We start from the raw sequence: 25,217 nt of genomic DNA, 5'->3' as shown, positions 1-25,217 counted from the left end.
TTCATTATTATGGAAATGATAGTGATCAAAAAATACTCAAGTTTTGAATTTGTGAATTTGGATCTTAGAATAGTGTATAGTGTGTTTAACCCTTAGTTATTCTTGGAAATTAAGAAATGTTCAAATACTTCCCTTGAATTTCTGTTGGTTTAATTATACGCACATTGATGTGCAGAATTTCGTTTAGTAATTGCTGTTATAATAAGAATATAACTCTGCTTGTAATTTACTCTATGCACAAATCCTGCGGAGGATAGGTTGTTTGTTAGAAAATTAAATTAGCTTCTTCAATCTGATATTTCAGTTGTTTTAAACATGTCCAACCATCATCGAAAAAAAAAAAAAACGCGTTTAAAACAATTTGTTTAAAACTTTTAAAACAAAAACTGAATAAAACAACAGCCCCCGTTTAAAACATGTTTTAAACACTTGTTTTAAACATTTTGTTTTAAACATATCAACCCTGATCAAAATATAAATTATACTTTTATAATTTTATGTCCCTACTAACCAATAATCACTGTACAGTGAAGACAAAATATTTTAAAGCAATTTCTGATGTATAGTATTAAATAAAAATACAGAATTAAGTGCGTTCTAATAATGGTTACATATTTGCCCCTCGGACCGTTTTCAACTCGAAGCACTAATTCAAGAAATAGCAACCAAACAAACAAACAAAAGGCAAATATGGGTTCAGACCGAAGAAAGGAAAAAAAAAAAAAAAACTTTGAGCATTCAATGCATAAAAAGAAATTAGGAATATGACAAAAGGTAAAAGAAAATGAAATGAAATCTTTAAGTTTTACGTTCCACGGTTATGCCGGTTAGGCTAAAGGAGACGGTGATGATGAGAGATGAGTGAAATGGTGGAATGAAGAAAATGGGAGGAAACGGAAGAACCCCGAGAAAACCCACGAGCACGGTGTTTGTCCACCACAAAGTTCACACGGCGCGAGCTGGGATCGAACCAGGAATCCTAAGCACCGGAGGTGAACCACTGAGCCACCGTGCCCCCACAAAAGGTAAAAGAGTAAACAATAAGATTATAAAGGGTGGATATATCAAAACATTCTCAGAATTTGTTGAAGATATTCATACGACAAAACAAAAAGGTTAAGTGAGGACAACAGGATGGGACATAGAAGTTTCTCAATTTGCAGTATGTGACCTGCTAGTGATGGTAAGACGTCTATAATGATGTTAATTTCAACTGACACACCTGAAAATGAATCTCGAAATAACGTTGATCTTAGCTGACTGCATGTCTTAATTTTATTTTCATTCTATATAACCACATAAGTACTTACCTCTTCAGGAGTAAGAACTTTTCCATCTTCATCCAATCGGTATGTCTTGCAAAGAACTAAACGACTATAAACAGAATCGAAGTCTCGTTCAACTTCCTTCGTAGCTGCCTCTTCTATAAAGAGCCATGGGTGACAAGGACCACCTTCCACGGAAGAAAAGTTCAACATGAATCTTCATATGCTCACATAGGTATTATTAACTTATTTAAATATACAAACATATGCACAGCGTACATTTCGCCCCAGTTAAGTATTTACAACACTTAAATATGGCATGTAGTTAGATTAAAGCAGTATTAAAAAACTCTTGTCTAAAGAGTTCTTGTGGCTAAATGGATGTCATTCTTGTCTTTCATGTAGAAGTCCAGGATTCAATCACCAAAAGAATATGTGGTTCGAAACCACGACAGAACCATTTGTTCATGTCTCATATACCCTCTGTCCTGGAAGGGAACACTGAACTTCAAATAAATTATTACAGAAATTACTGAACACTATTAACACTAAAATATACAGAGACAGTTATCTTCGGTTCATATTTTCTAATTGCTCAAAGTGTCAAAAATCTTGGTACACAAGTTATTGCTAATCTGACTGGTCATGTGAATGAAATGTTTCGTAAAGTCCATATCGCTTTAGACTCTTAGAATAGACTGAAACACTTTATCCTTGTTGCATTTCAAAATTCACTTGTTGAATACTTAGCAGTGTTTCGAATTGAGTTCTGTTATACTGGTTATAATGATCCACATGAAAATTTACTGAAAAAATTATAAACAAATCAAAATGAATGTATGTGATTTCTATCTAACTTTTAATATCTAGATCATATCTGTGGCTTGGATCTAAAAGGGCCAATATCACCTTTTGGCAAAAATGAGATGTTCGCCAAATTTTAACGCCTATAAACGGATATTTTCTTGTGCAAGGAAAGCAAATGTTAACACGAATGGTGTATATTCCAAACTATTTCGTGTTGACATTTGCTCTTCTTGCACAAGAAAACATCCATTTATAGACGTTAAAATTGAAGAGTACCTCATTTTTGCCAAAAAGTGATATTGGCCCTTTTAGATCCAAGCCACAGATATATATATATACTCTTTAATAAAGAAGCAGATTTGCTTTATAAAATCTTGCTCGTGAGTGTAGATGTGGAATTTTATAGAATATGACACAATAATAATCTAAAATACGTATGTATATTCACATATATATATATTTTTTTTAACATGGAGCCCTGGCTAAATATTAGATCTCTACAAATTACGCTTCTTTTCATACCACAATGTTCCTGTCATGCACTGTCTGTAGAATAAGATTTCAAATGAAATGAAATATTCAACTTCCGTACTCATATTTGAAAACTTCCTGACTTTTTATCATATTAGTGCAACTATCAGTAATAACTGATAATCTGTTTCCTTGCGTTTATACTTACAATCTTCGCTTTGTATAAGTGAATTCCCGTATGGGAATATGAAAATCAAAATAATCACTTCATGAACACCTACAAGTCATAAATATTCAAAATTAATAAATAATCTAAGCTTTCACGATGCAAAGGCTTAACATCTGAACACATAAAAGACAAAATATTTTTACAAAAAACTCACAAAAAGGCATAAAGCAGCTGCAGGTCTGTTATCAAATACAAATAATTTCAATAAATCTTTTCTAAATATTTTTGATCTAATATGAAAAGCCTCTACCAGTGTATTTCAGTGATTAAATATGGGGTAAAGTCAATTAAACTGTTATACAAATCTAAGCGGATCATGATAGCTGGATCTATTTTTTTTTAAAACATTATAAAAATTATTAAATTCTTACCTAAGAAATTTGGCCTCTTCATCCCATGCTCTAGAACTTGTTTGACTGCAGGACATAATGTTCCTCGAACTAGATCAGTAACAGCTTCAGACACGCTGTCATCTCCAGCACACGAATATTGTTTACTTCTTTCGTCTAGTAATTCAACAAATTTTGCAGGAAACCACCCTGAAAATACATTTCTCTCTTTCAACAGACAAAAGTGAATAATTTAATACTTACTTCTGATCTATATGAACTATTCAAGTGCATATCGTTATATGGTAGCTTACAAGAACAGACAAAAGTTGCCTACTTGATTTACACTCAAAGTTCTAACTGTATTGACTCGTTTACAATGTCAATGCTTTTATCATCTTTCATAGCGGATTTGCATTATACGATCACGCAACTATAATGCCTATCTACGTTTCTATCTGTTTCAACGATTAAAAGTCAACTCCATCCCATTTAACTCTTATATTAAATAAACAAAATACATGCGAAGAAACATCTTGTTAACAATCTGAAATAAATGCTTTATTGAAGAATAGATTTGTATTTACGTTCTATCAGCAGCGAGACAATAAAAGCTTAAAGAGAGATCTGAAATGTAAGTGCAGGCTTTACATGAGTTTGAGTAACCATGTAGTGCCATTTCACCTTCTTTACACCTATATAACGAAATGAATTATCCAAAAAGTTATTTCGATAACTATTTTATAATGAAAATTTATTAATTCTTTTAAGTTATAAATGTTCACTACATTACTAAAAAGTTCTGCAATATTAATTGCTACTTGATTGCTAAAGTGCTACAATATTTTACACTTCAATAATTTATATTTTTATAATTAATAGTTTGGTATCTATTATTATTCACATTATTTCATATTTTTGTCTATTATCATGTGTGAAATATACTAGAACTTGTTCAACCTTATCACACACTGTTGTTAATTGTCTAAAATTGTAAGTATAAAACCACTACTATTGAAATGAAGTTAATTAAATGTTTTCTACTGTGAAGAGTGCTTAAGACAATGCTACAAATTTACATTTTTTTTTTAAAGTGGAATGACAAATTATATTGAAGTTTTACCAAATAGTGCCTTCTAGGATGTAACTCCATGATCTTTTTCGAAGACGAACAGTCTAATAGAAGCTCATTTGCACATATGTAACACTTAAGTGTAAGCCTCTTTCTTTGAAATTATAGCCTAAGATAATATTTATGTTGTACTTTATGTGTATCTAGAAAATTATACCTTTACTTCTTCTCCCCTGTAGCCTTCTGAATTGAACCTTCGCTATCGGATCCAAACCCTGCTGGATGTACAATCCCACAGGTAAAAAAAGGAACTTAGCGTGGTGGTACTACACGCAGCGGTAAGTGACTAACAGACATATATTAAGAGTTTTCGTTCCTTGAGATTTGTTCTTTTATTTTATCAACTAGAGAGCCTCGGTTTGACTTGAACATTCCCCCTCAATTGTATTATTTTTATATTTTAGTCCACCAAATACTAAGAATAATGCAATCAGAAAGAAAAGGAAAACTTAAAAACAAAACAAAACAAAAAACTGACATTTCTGATTCGCGAATAGCAAGCAAAATGGAAATATTCCTATGACCGACCTAGTTGCAAAACCTACAATAATAGAATAGGAGTTAATGATATTAATGATATTATGACTATTAATTGACAATTTTATATTTAAGCATTTTGAATAACAAAAATAATGTTTTAGATCACAGCTTCACCCCAAACGATTTGTTCGTCGTATTAAATTTTACATGATACTTCCTTACAATACTTACCTCTTAAGCCGTTTAGCTCACCAACCCAACAATGCTCATCCTTCTGACTAATAATAGTGATAATATCATTTTTCCTAAAACCCAGTTCATCATCATCATGGCGCTCAAAATCTAAAAAGTAGAGAAAGATATTAACTTTAACTATATGTAACAAATATAACTTACAATTATTTTTAGAAATTATTATTAAGAAAATAATTTAAAATGATGAGGAAACTTACTTCAAAATTATTTTTTTCAGAAAATAATTTCGTAAAAAATAGAAAATGCGCTAGTTTTAGTATTTTAGTATTTCTGTACATTGTTAGTATTGAAATAGAATAAAACTTGTGTTAAGAAACTTGACTTACCTCATACATTTGTTTTGTACCTTTAATTGCAGTTTTCGATCTAAAGGAGATCGTCTTCAGCAACTGATTACGAAAGCTAAAAACCATAACTGAAGATGTAAAAGGGAGAGTCCGGTTACGCTGCATAATCAGTTGTTGAATCTCTCTCTGCGTAGAACGAAAAATTTCAATTAAAGACAGAAAACACACGTACAAGGTAAGTCAGGTTTCTTATGAACATGTACCCTACAGCTTCTATTAGCAGAACTTGTCTTCGTTGACCACCTGGGGTTCAGATAAAATTCAAATTATACAAGCGTCCAACTTCAGAATAATATTTGAATATGCCTATAACTACATGGTTCCAGGTATTGGCCGATAAATGTTGAAGACGTAGTCAAACAATCTGGTTTTCAGAATCTATCGTACTGATGTATATCTTTCAAAATTATATATAAATAGAAATATACTAAGCAAACAAATTATTAGATGTTCACAAATTTCTCTTCTTCCATCACAATATCTTCTAAATTTATTCCTTTTACTTTATTAACAATGAAAGTTTACTTCAAAATATTTATACTTGAACTTTACGATTAGGCCAATTCAACCGATTTTCTTTTATTTTTATTTTTTAATAACACCCATCAACTCAGATATTCTTCACTTTTGGTGAACATTTTTGTTTACTTGAACTGTGAACACGACATAAATACGTCATGTATATGTTGCGCTTTTTCTATGTAGCAGCTATTACAAAATATATTTGTGACACGTTTCAGCAATTCTTTGAATAAAAATCATTGTTGAATTTTTGTGTCAAAACAAGCGTTGATTATTACAGATCATACAGTATTCATTACTGTATAGACAATACAGAAAGGCAGTATCTATGACTATTATGTTAGGTACCATCCCGGCATTTGCTTGATGTGAATGATTAGAACTCAGGAAAACCTCACTCAGGTGGTTAGCTTGAAAAAGCTTTTACACTTTCTCAGAGCCATTGTGTTGGGAAACATGAACTGGTTCCTTTTTAACTTCTCAGCATTTAAACAGAATGTTATATTAAGAAATACACGGTTCCCCCCACCCCCCACACAAATTACGCGATTCACTGACGCAACCTATAATTTATCTTTACAGCAACATGAATACAAGCAAAGATATCTTCATTCTGAATATAGTCGTAAGCATAGATAAACACATCTATTGAGAAAATGATATGAGCAATGGATGTCTTTAACAAACACACCTACAATAATAATATGTACACTTTCATAATATTTACTTAATAGTATTGTTTCCAAGTGTTTACTGGTAATGTTTCAGTGCTTACCTAACAGAGCTTTCGCACGTCTTTTTCGATTCCTAGAAACATTAACGTAATTTTCGTGATCATGACTATGACTCTCCATTGAATAATCAGCAACGAGAGAAACTTTTGCATGCTTTGGATCCACTGACATGAAATGTCTTGCCACTTGCAAAATGGCTTCTCTTAAATCAACCAAAATTTCTGCAAAATAACATAGAAGTAGAAATGAAAACAAAGTTCTCACTAAAAATTACAATTCAATATCTCAGAATAGAATAAAATAGTTGAGTTAAGCAGTGAGTGTTTTACGCAACTTACAAAACGAGAATAAAGAGTACATGAGTTTCAATATTATAAAAGAGAATATCTGAATTCATGTGTTGGTGTTTTGTGTTATGGTTAGCACAAATAAAGGACTTTTTTTTAAGTTCCTGTTCAACAATTTATGATATGATAATTTTACTTTGTTACGGTAGACGAAATCTGTATGTTGATATCTGTGGTGTTACGAGCCAAAGGTTATCCCCCCCCCCCTAATTTTGATTAATAAACTTACAAACAATATACTTTCCGAGTTTTAAATAGTCGAGACTTACAGCATTCTTTTCCAAGTGGTATGTCACCCTTTTTGGGGGAAGTAAGATCTGCAGATAGCTTCATGATTGGAACTAAACTGCGAGATACTTTGCAGGCTAGTAGTCCTTGGCTCAACCTTTGGGCTAGACTTCTCCCTTACCCCAATCTCGCAGTCTACTTAGGTCATAAAGATAAATCGAACAATAAATTAAATTTCACTATGAACTGACGGAACGAAGATAATAAACAATTAATTGTTTTTTTCTTAAACCAATTACTCTTGAGATTTGATAGTGGCCAAGCAGGTTGACGAAGAAGTCGATAGTAGCTGAGATCGACGATGAGGTTGATGGTGACCTATGTGATCGACGGTGAAGCCAGAGAAGCTGAGGTATCGACGAAGATATCGTCAAAAGTTATAAGGTTAAACATTTGAGATTACATATTTTGGCGAAAAACGTTTGGATGATTAAACATGCTTTAAGTTCTATTCTGTAGTTAACTTTTGTGTTCACTTTTGAATGTATACGTAATTTAGCTTGCGAAAGTTTTGATATTATTTTATATTGTTTGTATTTTGTTTATGCTTGAAATGTTGCATTTTTAATACATTTCAGTGGAACGGAAGTAATATACCGAAAGGAAATGTTTATAGATTTTGGAAGAACATTTAATGCACTGGTTTAGACATATTTAATCAAGACTTTGTTACTAAAATATCTAACAATACACAATTACTTTTCCTTTCTTAATCTAGTGTATAAATCTTGACGAATATGACCCAAATTCTTCAGAAGTACAATACAATTCAACTTTCAAAATTTAGTTTCACTGATATACACAGTGCGGCAATTTGAAATCGAGACCGAAGCTATATACGAGGATCATTCAATAAGTAAAGAGACAAAGTCTATATTTTTAACACTAATCAATTTTTTTTTCAGGGGTGTTAGCTGGCAACCTTGGGATATGCTCTGATCTGCTGTTTCGTAATTTTATGTCAACATAACTTCAAAAATATCAATTCATCATGGCAAGTCCTCTAGAAGATTTCACCTTAGAAGAACAGCGCTCAGTCATTAGGTTTTTAGTCGCAGAAGGTGTAAAACCAAGTGAAATTTTTTCTCGAATGTTGAGACAGTACGGTAACAGTTGTATGAACCGTGCGAATGTGTACAAGTGGGTTGATCGGTTTAAAAGTAGCCGAACAAATGTAGGTGATGAACCCCGATGTGGACGTCCAGTGGAAGTTTCTGGTTCTTCGTTGGAATCGAGGATTGACGGACTTATTCGTGATAACAAAAGAATTATTGTTGAAATGATAGCTGAGGAAGTTCAAGTATGTGCTGGAACTGTTCACAATGTCATTAGGAACATTTTAAAGTACAGAAAAACGTGTGCCAGATGGGTTCCCAGACAGCTTACTGACGCTCATAAAGAATCAAGGCTTTCCATTTGTCAAGCCTTAACGCAACGAAGTTTGATTGAAGGAGACGCTTTTTTTGAAAGAATAGTGACTTGCGACGAGGCCTGGATCCATCACTACGACCCTGAGACCAAAAGGCAGAGTATGGAGTGGAAACACACTAGCTCTCCAGTTCGCAAAAAATTCAAGGTTCAACCTTCCGCTGGTAAAGTGCTGCTGACCATCTTTTGGGACTCACAGGGTCCAATCTATTGCGATTTCCTTGAAGATTAGCGAACTATCAATAGCCTATACTATTCTGAGATGCTAGAACACAAAGTTAAACCAGCTATCAGGAGCAAACGCCGTGGACTCTTGTCAAAAGGAGTCATTCTTCAGCACGATAACGCCCGCCCTCATACAGCCCAGCTGACCCGAGATAAGCTTCAAGAATTGGGTTGGGAGGTCTTACCTCATCCTTCCTACAGCCCAGACCTCGCCCCATCTGGTTTTTACCTGTTTGGACCACTCAAAGACGCCCTACGTGGAAAAAGATTTGCTAACAATGAGGAAGTTAAGGCAGCGGTGCAAAGGTGGCTTCGGGGTAAATCGAAAGATTTCTTCGCCAAGGGAATTAGGAAGCTGCAAGAAAGATGGGACAAATGCATAACTGTAAAGGGTGATTATATTGAAAAATAGCCTTAGTTTTGAAAGATTGAAATAAATCTTTATTGAGCTATAGCAATTTGTCTCTTTACTCATTGAATGCCCCTCGTATATATATATATAAAGAGTGAACATGGAAAGTTTCTTATCTTAGATCATTCAAAGTACAATCCTCCTGCATCCATACATCGTTGCGTTCTCGCTTTTGCTGAATAGGATTGCTGGAAGTCATTTTGTGGAATGCTGTTGAAAACCCGTGTCATAGCCCTCTTGATGGCACTTATGTCATCAAAGTACGAACCTTTGAGAGCTGACTTGAGTTTAGGAATCAGAAAATAATCGCATGAGGCCAGATCTGGTGAATAGGAAGGGTGGGACAACACATAGGTTCTCTTTTGGGATAAAACGTCTTTCACAAGCACTGCCTTGTGACTTGGGGCAGATGGCGCTGAGAATCAGCCCGATACTCGGGACTCCTCATACGTGAGATACGTTGCAGTAATCGATTCAATACTTCAAGGTAAAATCAGGAATTAACTGTCTGTCCTGCAAGCACAAGTTCTTTATGTTCAAAGCCCTTACTATCATAAAAAACAATAACCAAAAGCTTGATTTTGGATTTTAACTGGCGTAGTTTTTTTGGCTTGTGGAAAGTTAGGAGCCTTCCACTCTATATTCTGATGTTTTGTCGATAGGTCATATTAAAGAAGTAATGATATTCAGGAGGAAGTTAAGATTCCTATGGCAGTAGCAATCAGTTCTTTGCAGTAATCAACTCTGTCCTTTGTTGGTCATTTGTTCAAGAGTGAGGCACGAAACGGGCACAGACCTTCCTCTTGTTGAGATCGTGGGTTATTATTTGATGCACAGCTTCTTTATTCACTTGCAACTCCTCAGCAAGGATTCGCAGTGTCGTATTTCGGTTTTCTGCGATCAGTGTTCTCGCTTTTCTCCACCAATTTCTGTTCTCACTGTCCTTGTTGCATCCGGATATTCGTCGTCTCCAATTAACTCCTGTCCATCCCTAAAACGCCTGTGCTATCCAAATACACGCGCACGAGGTAAACAAGTGGTCTCACACACTTCTAACAACATTTGCTAATTTTCTGCAGCAGTCTTACTCAGATGCGCACAAAACTCGGATGTTCGCTCTTTGTTCCACGCTGAACTCACGACGCAGCTTAGCAACACCTGTATACACTCACCACGCCAACATATGTCACAATCAGTAAGGCCAATGCACTCGGTATCACTTACTCATGAAATATTCGTCTTTTGTTTGCACCACAGCTCACTTTCACAGTTGTGCCACATGTTGAGAGAAATCAATCTCGATTTCAAATTGCCGCACTGTGTATGTAGAATTCGAAGCATAAACCCGTTACGAAGATGATGAGAAAGAAATTACTTTAGCTTCAGTATGCTGTCTCATACCACCTAATCGATTCTGTTTTCCTGTTACGATAACCAATATACCAGTAATCAACATTTTTCACTTTATCAAAATTATAGTCAGAGTATTCTAGTTGTATTTTAATTTTCCGTCTATCGTCATGGAAAGTACTAGGTTCTTGGATAGTACATTCTCTATCTCTGTGTGTAGATCTTGGTGAGAGACCATTTAGTCCTGATACCAGTCAGAACTAAAGACCACATCTAATATATCTAGCATTGTTGCTGAAAAAGGTAATTATACTTCAAATAAAATAACTTTCTTACTATGATCAGCGATATAGGTATGAGAGTGATTTCCACTGAATGTAAGTTAGTTCATCGATAGAATAAAGTTTTTCAGTCTTTTAATACGGTAAAATTACTTTCATATACTGACAAGGGACGTGATGCGAAACGTGACAGCTAGATATTTATGAAAATTGGTACCCTGACTAATCGTGGATCACTAATCATCGTGGTGATATTTACTCGGTGCGGAAATGCCTTTTTACCCGCTAGGTATAATACATATACCAAGCAGTAGCCTGGTGAGTCTGTGCCGAGTTATACCCAAAAACGCCGGAAAACGCAGAAAATGAAAACTGTATGGAGGTAACCTGATATCTACCGAAGGGCGACAAGCGATCAAGAACACAGCAGAATAGTCACATAAGCAGTATTGCCATCCCAACACAAACTTATAGCTTTTCAGATAGAACCTAGATCAGTTTATGGCATTAAAACAATTGGCACAAAACATGAGAGAAAATAAACATAAAGTGGGTTATCAGTGTTGTCAAATAAGGGAGATATCAGGCTTTGATATTAAGAAATTATGGGGTCCGTACAATGAAACGAACAAATGTATAACAACAACAAGACTGCAGAAGGGCCAAAAGTACAGTAGCGAGTAAACCACAGCATGCACAGCATCCAATGACTAACGGGCTTGATTCGTCATGACGAGTGTGCGGGTGGGGCGAGAAATGTACGTATTTTGCCACATTTTCTGTTGTAGGCATTGGTGTATTATATTAAAATATTTTGCACCTCTAGATCACTGGTAACCTGAATACAGTGTGTTTTATCTTCATCATGCTAACTATACGTTTCCTATACTCTCGACTGACATCTATCATAGTTTATTAATCTTTGCGAATCGATTCTGACCTACTTTCTTGTCAGAGATTTGTTACTTCTCATGCCACAACTTTTCTGTACTCTTTTGCGACGCTATAACTTCGTTTCTGCGATTTATAAGATATGCAGGATTTTTTAGTGTTGCAACTCCAAATCAGTTCATTTTGTAGCTCTTGGGAACGATTCGAGATATTGATTCCATACAAACGCCATTGGAGTTGCTGCGCTACAGGAAGATTTGTTGTTCACATTTCCATATAATGTCTTATGGAACTTCTTTCTATGACAACTCTACTCATGACGAAATCTTTTTTGGGTGAATCCTGTATCAAGCCCGTTAAATACTGGATGCTGTGCATGCTCTAGTTTACTCTCTACTGTACATTTGGTCCTTCTGCAGTCTTCTTCTTGTTGTACATTGTTCATTTCTCTGTACAGACCCCATAATTTCTCAAACTTAGAACCTCATATCTCCCTTATTTGGCAACAATGATAACCCACCTTTCACATATTTTCTTTCACGTTTTATGCCAATTGTTTTAATGCCATGAAGTGGTATACGTTCTATCTGAAAAACTATAAATTTATATTGGGATGGCAACACTGTTTATACGACACTGCTGCCGTGTTCTTGGTCACGCGTCCTGCTCCCGTAGGTATCAGCTTACCTGCATTCATTTTTCATTTTCTGCTTTTTGTGGGAGTATAACTCGGCATAGTTTCACAAGTCACTGCTTGGTATATGTATTATATCGTAGCGGGTAAACAAAGCATTTCCGCACCAAGTGACTATCGTCACGATGATTAGCCATCCACAATTAGTCAGGGTACCAATTTTCATAAATATCTAGCTGTCACGGTTCGCATACGTCCCTTGTGAGTAGTAGACAGTAACATTTTTCTTTGCAAATTATTGTTAAAGAAAAAAAAAAAAAACGATGGTCTACGATTAGGAACAAACCTGTCTGCCTGATATTCTTGGATTTAATGTCTTCTTCGGAATCTTTATCACCAAAGAGCATAAGCTGAATCATTGACTTTGATTTTTTCATCTGACGTCTGTAAATACAGAGAAAAGAAATCAAATCAGCAATAACAATAAATAACATCTTATAAAAATAAGTAAAGCTATCAGAAAAATTAAAACATCATTTGACACACACACAAGCAAGTACACCGCACACACACTAGATGATTCTCCTATTTAAGTCTCAGCAGTTCAGCAATAATAACTTATAATCTGTCAGTGTTATAAGATATAACAAATACTATTAAGATAAAAATGAACGTATCGTATGTAACATAGCAAACCCTGGGAAATTAAAATAAGAACAAACAAAAATTCTTCGAATGATATTCAACGTCTATTTTTTTTTTTTTTTTTTTATGTTGTCATTCATATATATTTAGTATCCTTCTTTACATTTTCTTTGATACGTTATTTCCACATTTGATGGCTCTGGAAGCTATCAGCGAAAATATTTATATTGAAGAACTGCTGAGACGTTTTGCAACGTCAGTAGAAGTATCATTTAAGGTAGTGCTTCCCAACCAGTGTGTCGCGATACAATTATGTATCAGTCCCACAGAATGAGTCGAAAAATTCTAGAATACAAAAATTAATAATTCCAGCAAGATTCCACAACTGCGTACACGCCAAATACGACACAACGCTGGCTGGCATCGAATGTATCTGACTCCACCAATGACGATTAACTTGAGGCGGTTCCAATTTCGTCCTCTGATTACCATTTTACAGAAAAATATCTAAACTAAACCTCATCGCAATCTTGAAGCTCTGAAAGCAGATTTGGTGCAGAGAACAGCATCCATACCACTGGAAGTGGTACACGCGGCAATAGATAAGTGTCTAGGACCGTTTGTGGAGATATGTAAAGGCCAAGATTGGATATATATTGGACATCTATGTTGGTGCAGATGTTATGCAGATAAGTATTCCACACCATAAATTATGTTGCGTTTCATCAATTGCTCTATCTGGCTTTCTTTGAGACACAGAATACATGGAGGTACTAGTAAATTATTCATTGTAGCTTTGGAAAATTTAAGACTGCTAATAAAATTCCAACTAACCAAAGAATTATATATATTTTAAAAGTATGATATATATATATATATATATATATATATGTGTGTGTGTGTGTGTGTGTGTGTTACAGTTTCGGCTACATAGCACTAGACATATTTTGCACAAATACATAGCTACGCATATTCTATCTTCTACTACCTTTCCAGAAAGGAAAGAGAAAGAAAAGGGGCACTACCTCTTTGATAATTTCAGAACTAATTAAAAAATGTAGGTATATCAAAGATTTGATCTATTATGGTATGCTTATGTGAAACATGTTTCATTTGAAAATAGTTTATACTGAAGACATCTCGAGTGAAATCTTTTAGGTATTTTAAATTAGAACATGCAGGGAAGGAATCAACTCACCTGTCATTCATGTATTGTTTTAGTGTGAGTTTGTTCGCAAGTTTCACTTTTTTTTTCTTTTTAAAATATTTTTCAAAAGATTTCAAAAGTAAAAATATTATAATTCTGCTTCACAATCTTCTAGAACTAATTATTAAGTAGTAATATTTATTTATCTAAATTGTATCGACTGATTTGAAGACATGTTTCTCAAATTAACGATTAACTTGAAAAACAATGGGTAACCGAAGGAAATACTCTGAAAAATAGTCAATGATGTAACGAAAAATTAAAATCTTTCTTTGATTTCCAAATCTAATCCGCATAAAATATAATTCGTCTTTTGATAATTTTAAACGTACTTATGATCCTTTAACTTCTGCCTATCTATGTAGAAAAGCCCGTTTAATTCTAAATACAGATCGCGTGTATAGTCATCACTTCGATTGGTATTAATGAAGAATGCTTTAAAGTGCAAACAGCATGCGAGTTGATATGCTTCATATAGTGTAATTTATAGTAATTGATATAATAAAATAAAGAAAGAAAGAAGAAAAGAATATAATAAGTTAGTAGATAACAGTAAATTGATACGTTTGTAATTAGCGCAATTTATAGCAATTAGTAAACAAAATGTTAAGGTACTAGACAGCACTAAATTGGTACGTTTGTAATTATTTTATTGTAAATCTTACATATACACTCAGTTCGGAAAAAAAAATATAGGGAAACATTTTAACAACTATTATTAAATAGTGAAAATTATAGTTGCCTGATGTTATAACAATGTCTCAATAGTAAGGCTTAATCTTTGTATGAGAACAAGTCAATTTCTTTCAGTTTGAAGTAAACCCACACTGACATTTTTTCTGTTGAGAACCACTTCTATCAAATTGCTGTCCTTACTTTCCTCTGTATATTTCCGCCACATACCACATTTACGTTCAACGATTCTTAAATGAAAAGCTCATTCATTTCCTTTTCTTTTAACTTTATTTTTAAAGATCATAACCACCATGTCCTACTTCATATCTATCCTGTACAATCTCTTACTGCACAGTACTTACAAATCAAACTCACTGTATGAAGTTATGATAAGAATCCTCCCAAATATACTTACTGGAAGTATGCACCAAACATTATTTTAATTAAGAGTTTTATTAATAACATTTATCTTTATTGTAAAGAAAGTCATAAATTTCATTCTAATGTCTGTATTAACAATGCAAAAGCAACTTATGACATATTTTCCATTATGAATTCTACATCGAACGCCCGGTATACTGTTCTATTTAGTTCCATTTCGAACAAATAGATTCTTTCTTTAAAGGACTCCATTAAAATTATGATGCTCACATGCTGTTTCTCACGAAGTTATTAATCTTGATTCAAAAATAGCTGGAATCACATGAAGACAAAGCAATTTGGAAGTAAATGTACGAAGAAAATGTGACACACCCCTCCTTGTCCATAGCAAAATTACTACGGAATAATTCTCAACATTCCTTAATATTAAATTTCACTGTTTTTTGTATCTGCAAACAAAACCTGAACTTCTGAGAACGTAATCATGATTGCTGAACTGGAGTTTTTTTCTTCTTTTTTTTCCAAATCTGTCACATGCATTGGTACTGGTAGTGATGACCGAAAGGTGGTCATTTATCATCCCTTAGAAACAGTGTATTCTTACATTGTCACTTACGGTAGCCACAACTAGATAAAATCATATAAAGCAAATGTTGAACTTTATACTCTTTTGAATCTTTATTCTAAGCCTACAAATGTAAGTCTAAGCCGTGACGGATTGTTCCCTAAAACCAAAGGTACATTCCTTAAACAAAAACCTATATCCAATACAAACCTGATTTGTTTTACATGTTCTTATATCAAATTAAGATCTGAAATACTTCAATATTATGGCGGCACTAGATATATTTTCCACAAATACATAGCTATGCATCTTCACTACCTAGAAATTTAACTGAAGAAACTGATGAAAAATGTGAATCATCATGACGCTACGAGAAGCAAACTGGGCACAACCCAGTTACAAATCCATCACGGTAACCACTACTATATCCTGTTCCCATGTGTTAATTAATTTATTTATTTTAGCGAATAGTTGATTTCTCTTAAGTTTTTCTTTCCCAACTTTCTTTTAACCAATCACATTTTTGTCAAAGGAAAAATAAAATGAAATATTTTGATTTAACGTCCCTCGTTATGTCCTATAGGCTAAGGGAGACGGATGATTAAGGCAAGTGAATGATCACGAAAGAATTGTTGAAATCAAAATGTGGAAGGGAACGGGAGTACCCCGAGGAAATCCACGGATACGACGTTGTCCACCGCAAACTTATTTGGCCGGGATCGAACCCGGGACCCCACGCCCCAGAGATAAGGTTCTACCACTGAACAATCGTGCACCCCGTTTTGTCAAAGGAAACGCGATTGAGTAGACTGAACAAGTACATTAACTCCATGATATAAAAGAATACATTTAGTTGACAAATAATGTCCATATACTCTCTTTTTCTATTGGAAAGTTCTCATTTTTTAATGGTTAACGTAAGTGTTTGCGGATATACTTTTGGTTTCTTTGCAAATGGCGGAAGTGAGAATTTCGTGAAAAGACAAGAATTTACTGATCATTCTTCTGAATACTACTAAAATGTGATAACCCTTTTGGTGCTAATAAGCACCAGAGCAAAATTGTTTCATTGGATTTGCTTCCAAATTTAATTTGAATCTTGCTGAACTTGTATTCTATGATTTTATGTGAATCTGTTTTAGGTGGCTTACTCTTTTTTTTTTTTTTTCCTTTTTTTTTCTTTCTTCAAGGACCTTAAATTTCCACTTCCTCTTTGTATTTCGAACAAGAGAAACCGTGGAACGGCGATTCCTATTTGCGTAAAGAAATTCACATATACATCATTCAAAAAGTATTTCAACAACATCCAGTGTAAGCAAGGGATTCCCTACAGGGTATAATTCCCAGACATGCTCCCAACAGAGTTCTCAGATATGCTCTGTCTTACAAGTGGGACCAAAGAGGTAATTTAAGCCTTAACAGCAGTGAATACGGAATGCGTCAGCTAGAAGTCTAAATTATCAGGAAATACCATGTCGTCTTGTTTTCGGAACAACACGTGATACGATATACATGTATCGTGGTAGGAAACGTATGAAACGCCTCGTGTTCAGAATAACGTGTGCTAGGATATGTTGAACACGAGGAACCGTGGAGCTGGCGTTTCCTAATACTTCAAACTTCCCGCTGATGCATCTGTATCTGATGTCAAGACTTACCCTTTCCCTAATTTGGACCCACCTTTAAGTCAGAGCATATGTAAGAATTGCGTTGAGAGCATGTTTGGGAATTATATCTTGTAGCAAATCTTTTGCGCACACGTTGCACATTGACGGAAAATGCATTTTTGGATGTTACCATATGTCACTATGACACCATTGTTGGTGTTGTTTTGAAGCACCATATATTATATAGAAGGTACGGTATTACTCACCTGACATTTTTTTTTTTCAGAAAACTGCATTAGAGGATCTTAATACTTTTTCTTTTTTCCCTTTATTTCATGCATTAATATTGTAATTTGTGTCTGCTTGGATTTTATTCCATCTTATTTAACGCAGGTGACTTCAATGCGAAGAGATTGTATATAATTTTAGCTATATTTTGTTTATACATAATTTTACAAAACTATAAAGGAGGTACTTACAATTGTTATGTTAGAAAGTATTTTTAAAATCATAACTGGCACGGAACAAGTTGTTTATATTTGTTAAATCATTATCTAGGGATGCAGGCATTGTAACTGCGGACGCGGATGCGGATAAAGGCGCTGCGTATGTGATATTTCATTTGTAAAGAAATGAACATGGCAAGGGGCTTAGTAGAATTAGTATTGATAGGTTACATAATTAAAATGTTCCACATTTGAAACTTGGAGACAATATCACTGATGCCACACAGCTCACTCAAATCTAGTTTTCAATCGAAGACTGTAGCGTACGCGTCTTTGGCACGGAAGACTCGAGTTCGATTCTAGGCAGGAGCTAATGTTGTTCAGATTCCACTTAATGTATATTCACGTTTCATATAGCCTCACTGCTGAGTAGAATGCTAAACTCAAAAAAATCCAACAATCAATGAAAGGCTGTTTACCTCCCCCCTCTCTCTCTCTCACACACACACACAATAAATAAATTATATATATATATATATATATATATATAGAGGGTAACCGCGTGACTATGTTACAAAATTTAAGGGATGATTCCTGACACGGAAAAAAGAAATACAAGTTCAAATAAACTTTTGTCCAACGTACATAATTTCGGAGCTACAAGGCGCCGAAAGCGTGGGAAAATGACATTCAAAGCTCTATAGCTCGACTATGGTGAATGATAGAGCTAATGCGGCATGGTCACGTCAGACACCGAAGCTGCTGTATTCAAAAATGCTTAGGTCGAGATCGTGCAATTCTTGCACAAGGGATTCCCCAAAGGAGCGTAGGGATTCCCGGATAATCTGTCAAGAAAGATGGGTCGAAACGGATACCGATGAATAGCTGTCCCAACTGCTGGCAATAATGCGTCTGTACTAAGTCAATATCTCGCACAATCACAAAACGGCGAACAGTTTTATACGTGCCATGTGTGGTTGCATAACGCGCACTAAATAATAGTGGGAAAATATGAAAGGAAAATGTAAATAAATTAGTACAAATAGTAAATACATGATAGTACACTGTCCTGTTCATTGTACGTATATACGCGTTTAATAAAGGGAATAATCATGAAACGTACTAAAATGTTGTACAAACATCACACTAACATTGTTTTATTCCATGTAGTTTTGTCATTGAAAGCAAGTAAAACTAAGGGGGAAAACCGGGTATATGGGTGCTTTCTTTCAGGCAGAAATCTTATTTTATTTGATGATACGAGCCGAAGATATTTTTTACGAGAGGGGGATTTTTCCGCCATCCCATGTTAATGTGACCACTGCCAGAGAACAACAGTAAAATATCCGTTTCTTATCATTAGCCGTAATGTGCGTTACCCGAACATTGAAAAAGAACAAGGACAAACAATTTATCAGGACGTTTGTTTTAGTCGCTGCTTCCGATGTTTTGCAGGACTGATTCCGAGATTTTGTCTAGAATGCTTAACATGTCGTCATATTGTTATCGTTTAGAAGATATTTTGTTTTCACAGACGGTATTATCACCTGAAGTACGCCACAGTTTGAAGGTTCGATCACAAGCATTTGTTCTTCCTTCTGTCGTAGAAAACAATCGAAGGTAAGGAAAGTATAAGACAACCCTACTAGAAGGCGTTGTGGAAGGTCATTCTTCATGTGGTTTGTTCGTAGCGTACGAGTTCCTTAGTGCAGTTTGTGTTTTGCTTGTTCGAATGTGAGATCAAATGGAGTATTCGATAGCAGAACTTGCGGACATGATATTTGTATACGGTCAAGCAAATGGCAACAGTCGAGAAGCTGATAGGTTATATCGACTGAAGTATCCACAAAGAAGACATCCAGCCCATACTATGTTTGCCAGACTTTTTCAACGCTTACGAGACACGGGAAATTTACAACCTCAATACTACGACCAAGGAAGACGAAGAACCACAAGGACCCCGGACTTTGAAGAACAAGTGCTTGATCGTTTCGCCCAAGACCCAACAGTAAGTACCCGGAAAGTAGCACGTGAAAGGGGAGTAGCACAAGATACTGTTTGGAAAGTAGTACACGAGCAACAGTTACACTCCTATCATCCGGAGAAGGTTCAGGCCTTACGTCCAACTGACTTTCAACCTCGCGTTCGGTTTTGTGAGTGGTTTCACCAACGCTCTGTAATTGATCCGCAGTTTGCTTCCTACGTGCTTTTCAACGACGAAGCTTGTTTTACGAAAGACGGGATATTTAGTAGTCATAATAGTCATGTATGGGCAGATGAAAATCCTTATGCAATTGTGGAAAGGGGCCACCAAGACCGATACGCCATAAATATGTGGGCGGGTATTATCAGTGATCAGATAATAAATCCATATTTACTACCACCACAATTAACTGCATCAGTGTATACGAGATTCCTGCGAGACATACTTCCAGAGTTATTAGAGGATGTCCCTCTCGGTGTTCGTCAACGGATGTTTTCAACATGATGGCGCCCCAGCCCACTTTTCAGCTAGTGCTCGAGAGTATTTGAATCAAACGTTTCGTGACAGATGGATAGGAAGAGGCGGTCCTTGTAATTGGCCTGCACGTTCCCCAGAGTTGACTCCACTTGATTTTTTTCTTGTAGGGTCATGTCAAAACACTTGTCTATGAAACGCCTATAGACAACGCAGAAGAACTATTAGCACGAATACTCGCTGCCTGTGATACTATAAGAACAGCACCTGGGTTGTAACAGCGGATGCGTCAGAACTTACTGTGACGCTGTAATGCCTGTGTTGAAGTAGAGGGACGCCATGTCCATCACCTATTGTAGGATAACTGGGAGATTTGTCTCGTTTACAGGTAATTGATGATGTTCTTGGCTGCATTCAATCCTGCTGTAAAATGTTGATTGAAGACATTATTCCCATTCTTGTGATTTTTGTTTTTAGGAAACAACCTCTTTTGCATTATGGTTGTTTCACTCAGTTCTGTTTATTTGTTTTCAATGACAACAATACATGGAAGAAAGACTTGAATAGTGTGATCCTTTTACAACATTTTAGTACGTTTCATGACTATTACCTTTTATTAAAAGAGTCTGTTCAATGATAGGACAGCGTAATATCATGTATTTACCATTTGTACCAAATTATTCACATTTTCCTTTCATGTTTCCCATTCTTATTTAGTGCGCGTTATGCAACCACACATGGCACGTATAAAACTGTTCGCCGTTTTGTGCTTGTGCGAGATATCGACTTAGTACAGACGCATTATTGCTAACAGTTGGGACAGCTATTCATCGGTATCCGTTTCGACCCATCTTTCTTGACAGATTATCCGGGAATCCCTACGCTCCTTTGGGGAATCCCTTGTGCAAGAATTGCACGATCTCGTCCTAAGCATTTTTGAATACAGCAGCTTCGGTGTCTTTGACGTGACCATGCCGCATTAGCTCTATCATTCACCATAGTCGAGCTATAGAGCTTTGAATGTCATTTTCCCACGCTTTCGGCACCTTGTAGCTCCGAAATTATGTGCGTTGCACAAAAGTTTATTTGAACTTTTTTTCTTGTTTCCGTGTCAGGAATCATCCCTTAAATTTTTAACATAGTCACGCGGTCACCCTGTATAAAACCCCAGCAAAGGCGATGAAATTTAAAGCAAAGTTGTAAATCAGCTCCATTGGTTAAGAGTCAATATATAGAAACAAATTCACCAAACCTATCACTTTCTTTCATGCATATCTATTTGCTATTGACAGTAGGCCATTAGTTGAATACTAGTTCAGTTTTACTTACGAATAAATAGTTCATTAGTTAATCATCGTCACCCTATATCTGTCTCAAAAAGCTATGCTACTGGCTATGATCGACTATTAAGAATGCATTCTTATTCAAAGATAACATATTAAATATTTTTTTCTTTTATTTTTCAGTATATGAAGAATTTCGACAGACTGTCACTTTCGACAATCCCAGTGGACTGGTGGAAGCCAGATAGTGGCTGCATCACGGAAACTAATAGGACATGATCAATGACAAAAAGTTTAACGACATTACATGGTTTCTTCATCTCTACTGTTAAGAATCCGATAGATACTGTCTTGTAAGATTTGAAAAATTTACTTAAAATCATTTGAGAATTTTGAAACAAGATCTTACATCACACTAATTTACATAAATTTCTCTAGTTCACCGTAACACTCGAATACAACACATGCAAAATAAAAAGGAAAAAAAAGAAAGAACAGTAAAAGTATGCAAGTGAAACAAAGCAGGAATTTGCTAAATTAGGATTCTTTTACATATGATAAAGAAAAATAAGCAAGCATTATCTCTTAAATTAAACTTTTATTCACCGGAAAACAAAATAAAAAAAGCACAGTTTTTAACAAATGCACAAACCACAAGCATAAAGAAATGACTGCTAAGCAGTGATACTTATAGCTGTCTAAAACGAATGGCTTGTTACCTTTCTTATTGAAAATCTTGTATTATCCATACATAGGCAAAATCATTTCTCTATAACTTTTTATTACTATTATTATTACTTTAAAGCAAAGCAACACAAATGATTTCAAACACGTTATTAAAGCTATAATAAACACTTTTATTGTTTACTTAAATAAAAAGTGAAAAAAAAAAAAAAAGAATGTGTAATAGAAATGAAGCTTGAAGAAGCATGGACATGCAACACAAGCCAAATAAGTCTACGTGTTACAGAAGCAATACAAGCAAGGATTTTCTTTATTGAAAAATGAACATGCTTTTTTTTAGTGCATAAAACGTGTTATTTACATTACTTATAGATAGAAGTGCTTAATTCTAAAATTAGTGATAAATTATAACAAAGGAAATTTTACATCTTTGAGGGTAATACTAAAAGTTTTTAGATATGACAATAGTAATAAGATGTAGACTCAAAGTCATTAGTCATATAATGCAAGCTCCTGTGATCAGTAACATAGGTGGCTGAGTGTTCGATAATTGACTAGAAAAATTGGAAAACTCATAGGAAGTCATAGAAAAAATTAAATTGACTAGAAAAAATTTTCGAGCAAATTATATTACGATTTTCGCGGGAAATTTTCCTAAGCAACAGAGTAAAAACAACTTTGAAATCCATTTGAGAATGGAGATCTCATGTTGTACAACTAATTTACTGAGTTCAAAAATGGTAAATGGCAGTTCGGTGACCAACTTCGGAAAATTGTTCCTCACTACTGGGTACTTCATACGAATTGTCCAGTAATTCTTACACTATATCCTTCAGCGTTGGTCACTTGGACGACTATGTTAGACTCAGATCTTCTCTACATAAATATATCATGCACATAATGAAATAAAAATAGTAATAATAAAAAGGCAAGTACGATGGTGCAAGGAAATGAGTAAGAGATTCTATCAAGATGAGTTTAATGCAGTGTACAACCACCTCACTGGTGTTGACACATGAGTGAAATGCTATAAGCCCTACGCAATGGCTCATGACGCAGCGAGTATTCTTTCTACTTGAAGACTCATCAACGACAGTCAAGTGAGACGAAAAATACATAAGCGCATATTTGTCATTTCCTTCAGTAGAATAGATTGTAACACTGCCATTCTAATGCTATATGTACGACAGTATGTTTAGCATAAATCTTCACAAAGAGAAAGAATAAATCTTGATACACCTTCGCTTCCTATAATATAAACAGTAGTTTTAAGGTCTTCAGACACTGAACAAACAATTTATCCTTCCTTCTTACAGGCTCAACCTTGAGCCTCTGATTAATTTTTATTTCCCAAAATTTAAGACCAAGTACAAGAAATATTATATCCGAAGAGGCAATACACGTCTTCGATTATGCATTTGTTGGTTCCAAGATGTAGACATATGATAGCATTCTTTTCAGAGATTGTTTCAATAGGTAGAAAAATATGTAAATCGGCAAGCGAATATAAAAATATATATTTATATATATATATAAAAATATTTAGCTAAATTCTATTACATTTAACCTTGGTCTGACTAGAAACTTTCAGTATTACCCTAGTAAATTACTACTTGAGTTATATGTGTAACTGCAATATCTAAATATTTCACAGTGAATATGCTTGTAATTAACTGAAGCATGCAATATCTTTCAAGAATGTACAACAGGTTGTACCTAAACATTCATTTTCAAGTCACACTATGAGTATGCGAATATTTGACATCTAAATGTTTTCTTTGTTTCAAACAGATGTCTGTCGTAAATCCTATATTTACAAATTACTATACATATTTAAGCGAAAACAATTGCTACTTGCTTTGTGTTTGAATCAATATTCCAAATTAGGAAGTCAGAAAACTGATAACTACAAAAAGTCATAGCAAACTATATTAAAATTCCCTTCGCGTAGTACGTAGAAGGAAACATTGTAGAGATCACATGAGTTTGAGTTCATTTAGATCTTTCATCTCCCAACTGAAACACATTCAGCCGATTATTGTATAAATTTAAAAAGAAATCAATATATATATATATATATATATATATATATATATCTTTTAATATCATTTTGGTTTGTAGTTTGAAAGTCGCGATGGCCGTGCAGTTTTTATAAGTTTGGATAACTAGAACTTCCAATAATGATTTAATAATTATCGATAGACTTTGGAGAAGGCTGTCAAAAGCATATAGTATTATAAAAAAAATTCTGCACGCCGCAAGTAAAGCCTAACTCAAATAGTGGCAGTTTCTACAGTATAATTTCACTGCGTCAAAAGATGCGGTAACAAATACACTCAATCAGTAAAGAAAAGCGTAATTTATAAAGAAGTAGGTCCGAAAGTTACGTCGAAACTAAAGTAGTTTTTTTTTTTTTTTTCGTACGATAACAAAATATTTTCCCTAGGTAAACTTTTTCACTATAAAATTAGTTATAGTATATTTAAATGAAAAAAATATTTTACGGGAAGGGTACTTACAACACGATACAAGCTTTGTGCTTGTAAGACACTCCAACGTGCTAACGACAACCTTACTCAAAATCAAATTCAGTACGGAATACTTCATTAAGTACAGTAATTTCCTTAATTATAATAATGAATAATTATTATCAGTATACGCTCGCATTATTAAACAAATCTTTGGAACACTGCTAACTTATTAGTTGCTAATAGTAGCACTATGTTTTAAATCGAAAGACAAATACATTTAGAAATTGTCGCAGTATTGACAATGATTCTGCAAAAAACAATACAATTGCAAATTATTACATTCATAAGTATTTCTTCACTTTCTTCTT

At 34.6% G+C, this 25,217-nt stretch overlaps 1 protein-coding gene across 11 annotated transcripts in view; it reads right to left on the bottom strand.

Annotated features, from left to right (window-relative positions):
- LOC145689601 (small G protein signaling modulator 3 homolog) overlaps positions 1-25,217 on the bottom strand; it is an 83,265-nt gene that overhangs the window by 13,182 nt on the left and 44,866 nt on the right. For 10 of the 11 annotated variants that reach the window (XM_081763805.1, XM_081763795.1, XM_081763790.1 and 7 more), the window contains exons 11-15: positions 12,774-12,871; positions 6,613-6,792; positions 4,945-5,055; positions 3,145-3,311; positions 1,311-1,457 (exon numbers count right to left, since the gene is read on the bottom strand). In XM_081763805.1, coding sequence (XP_081619931.1) covers positions 1,311-1,457; positions 3,145-3,311; positions 4,945-5,055; positions 6,613-6,792; positions 12,774-12,871 — 703 coding nt within the window. Of the gene's footprint in view, positions 1-1,310; positions 1,458-3,143; positions 3,312-4,944; positions 5,056-6,612; positions 6,793-12,773; positions 12,872-25,217 lie in introns of all 11 variants that reach the window. The other variant, XM_081763815.1, reaches the window with a different exon arrangement.

Source organism: Thermobia domestica, chromosome 1, assembly GCF_964235325.1.
Source record: "Thermobia domestica chromosome 1, izTheDome1.hap1.1, whole genome shotgun sequence".
Taxonomy (NCBI): Eukaryota; Metazoa; Arthropoda; class Insecta; order Zygentoma; family Lepismatidae; genus Thermobia; species Thermobia domestica.
This window is presented reverse-complemented; position numbering and strand designations above follow the sequence as displayed.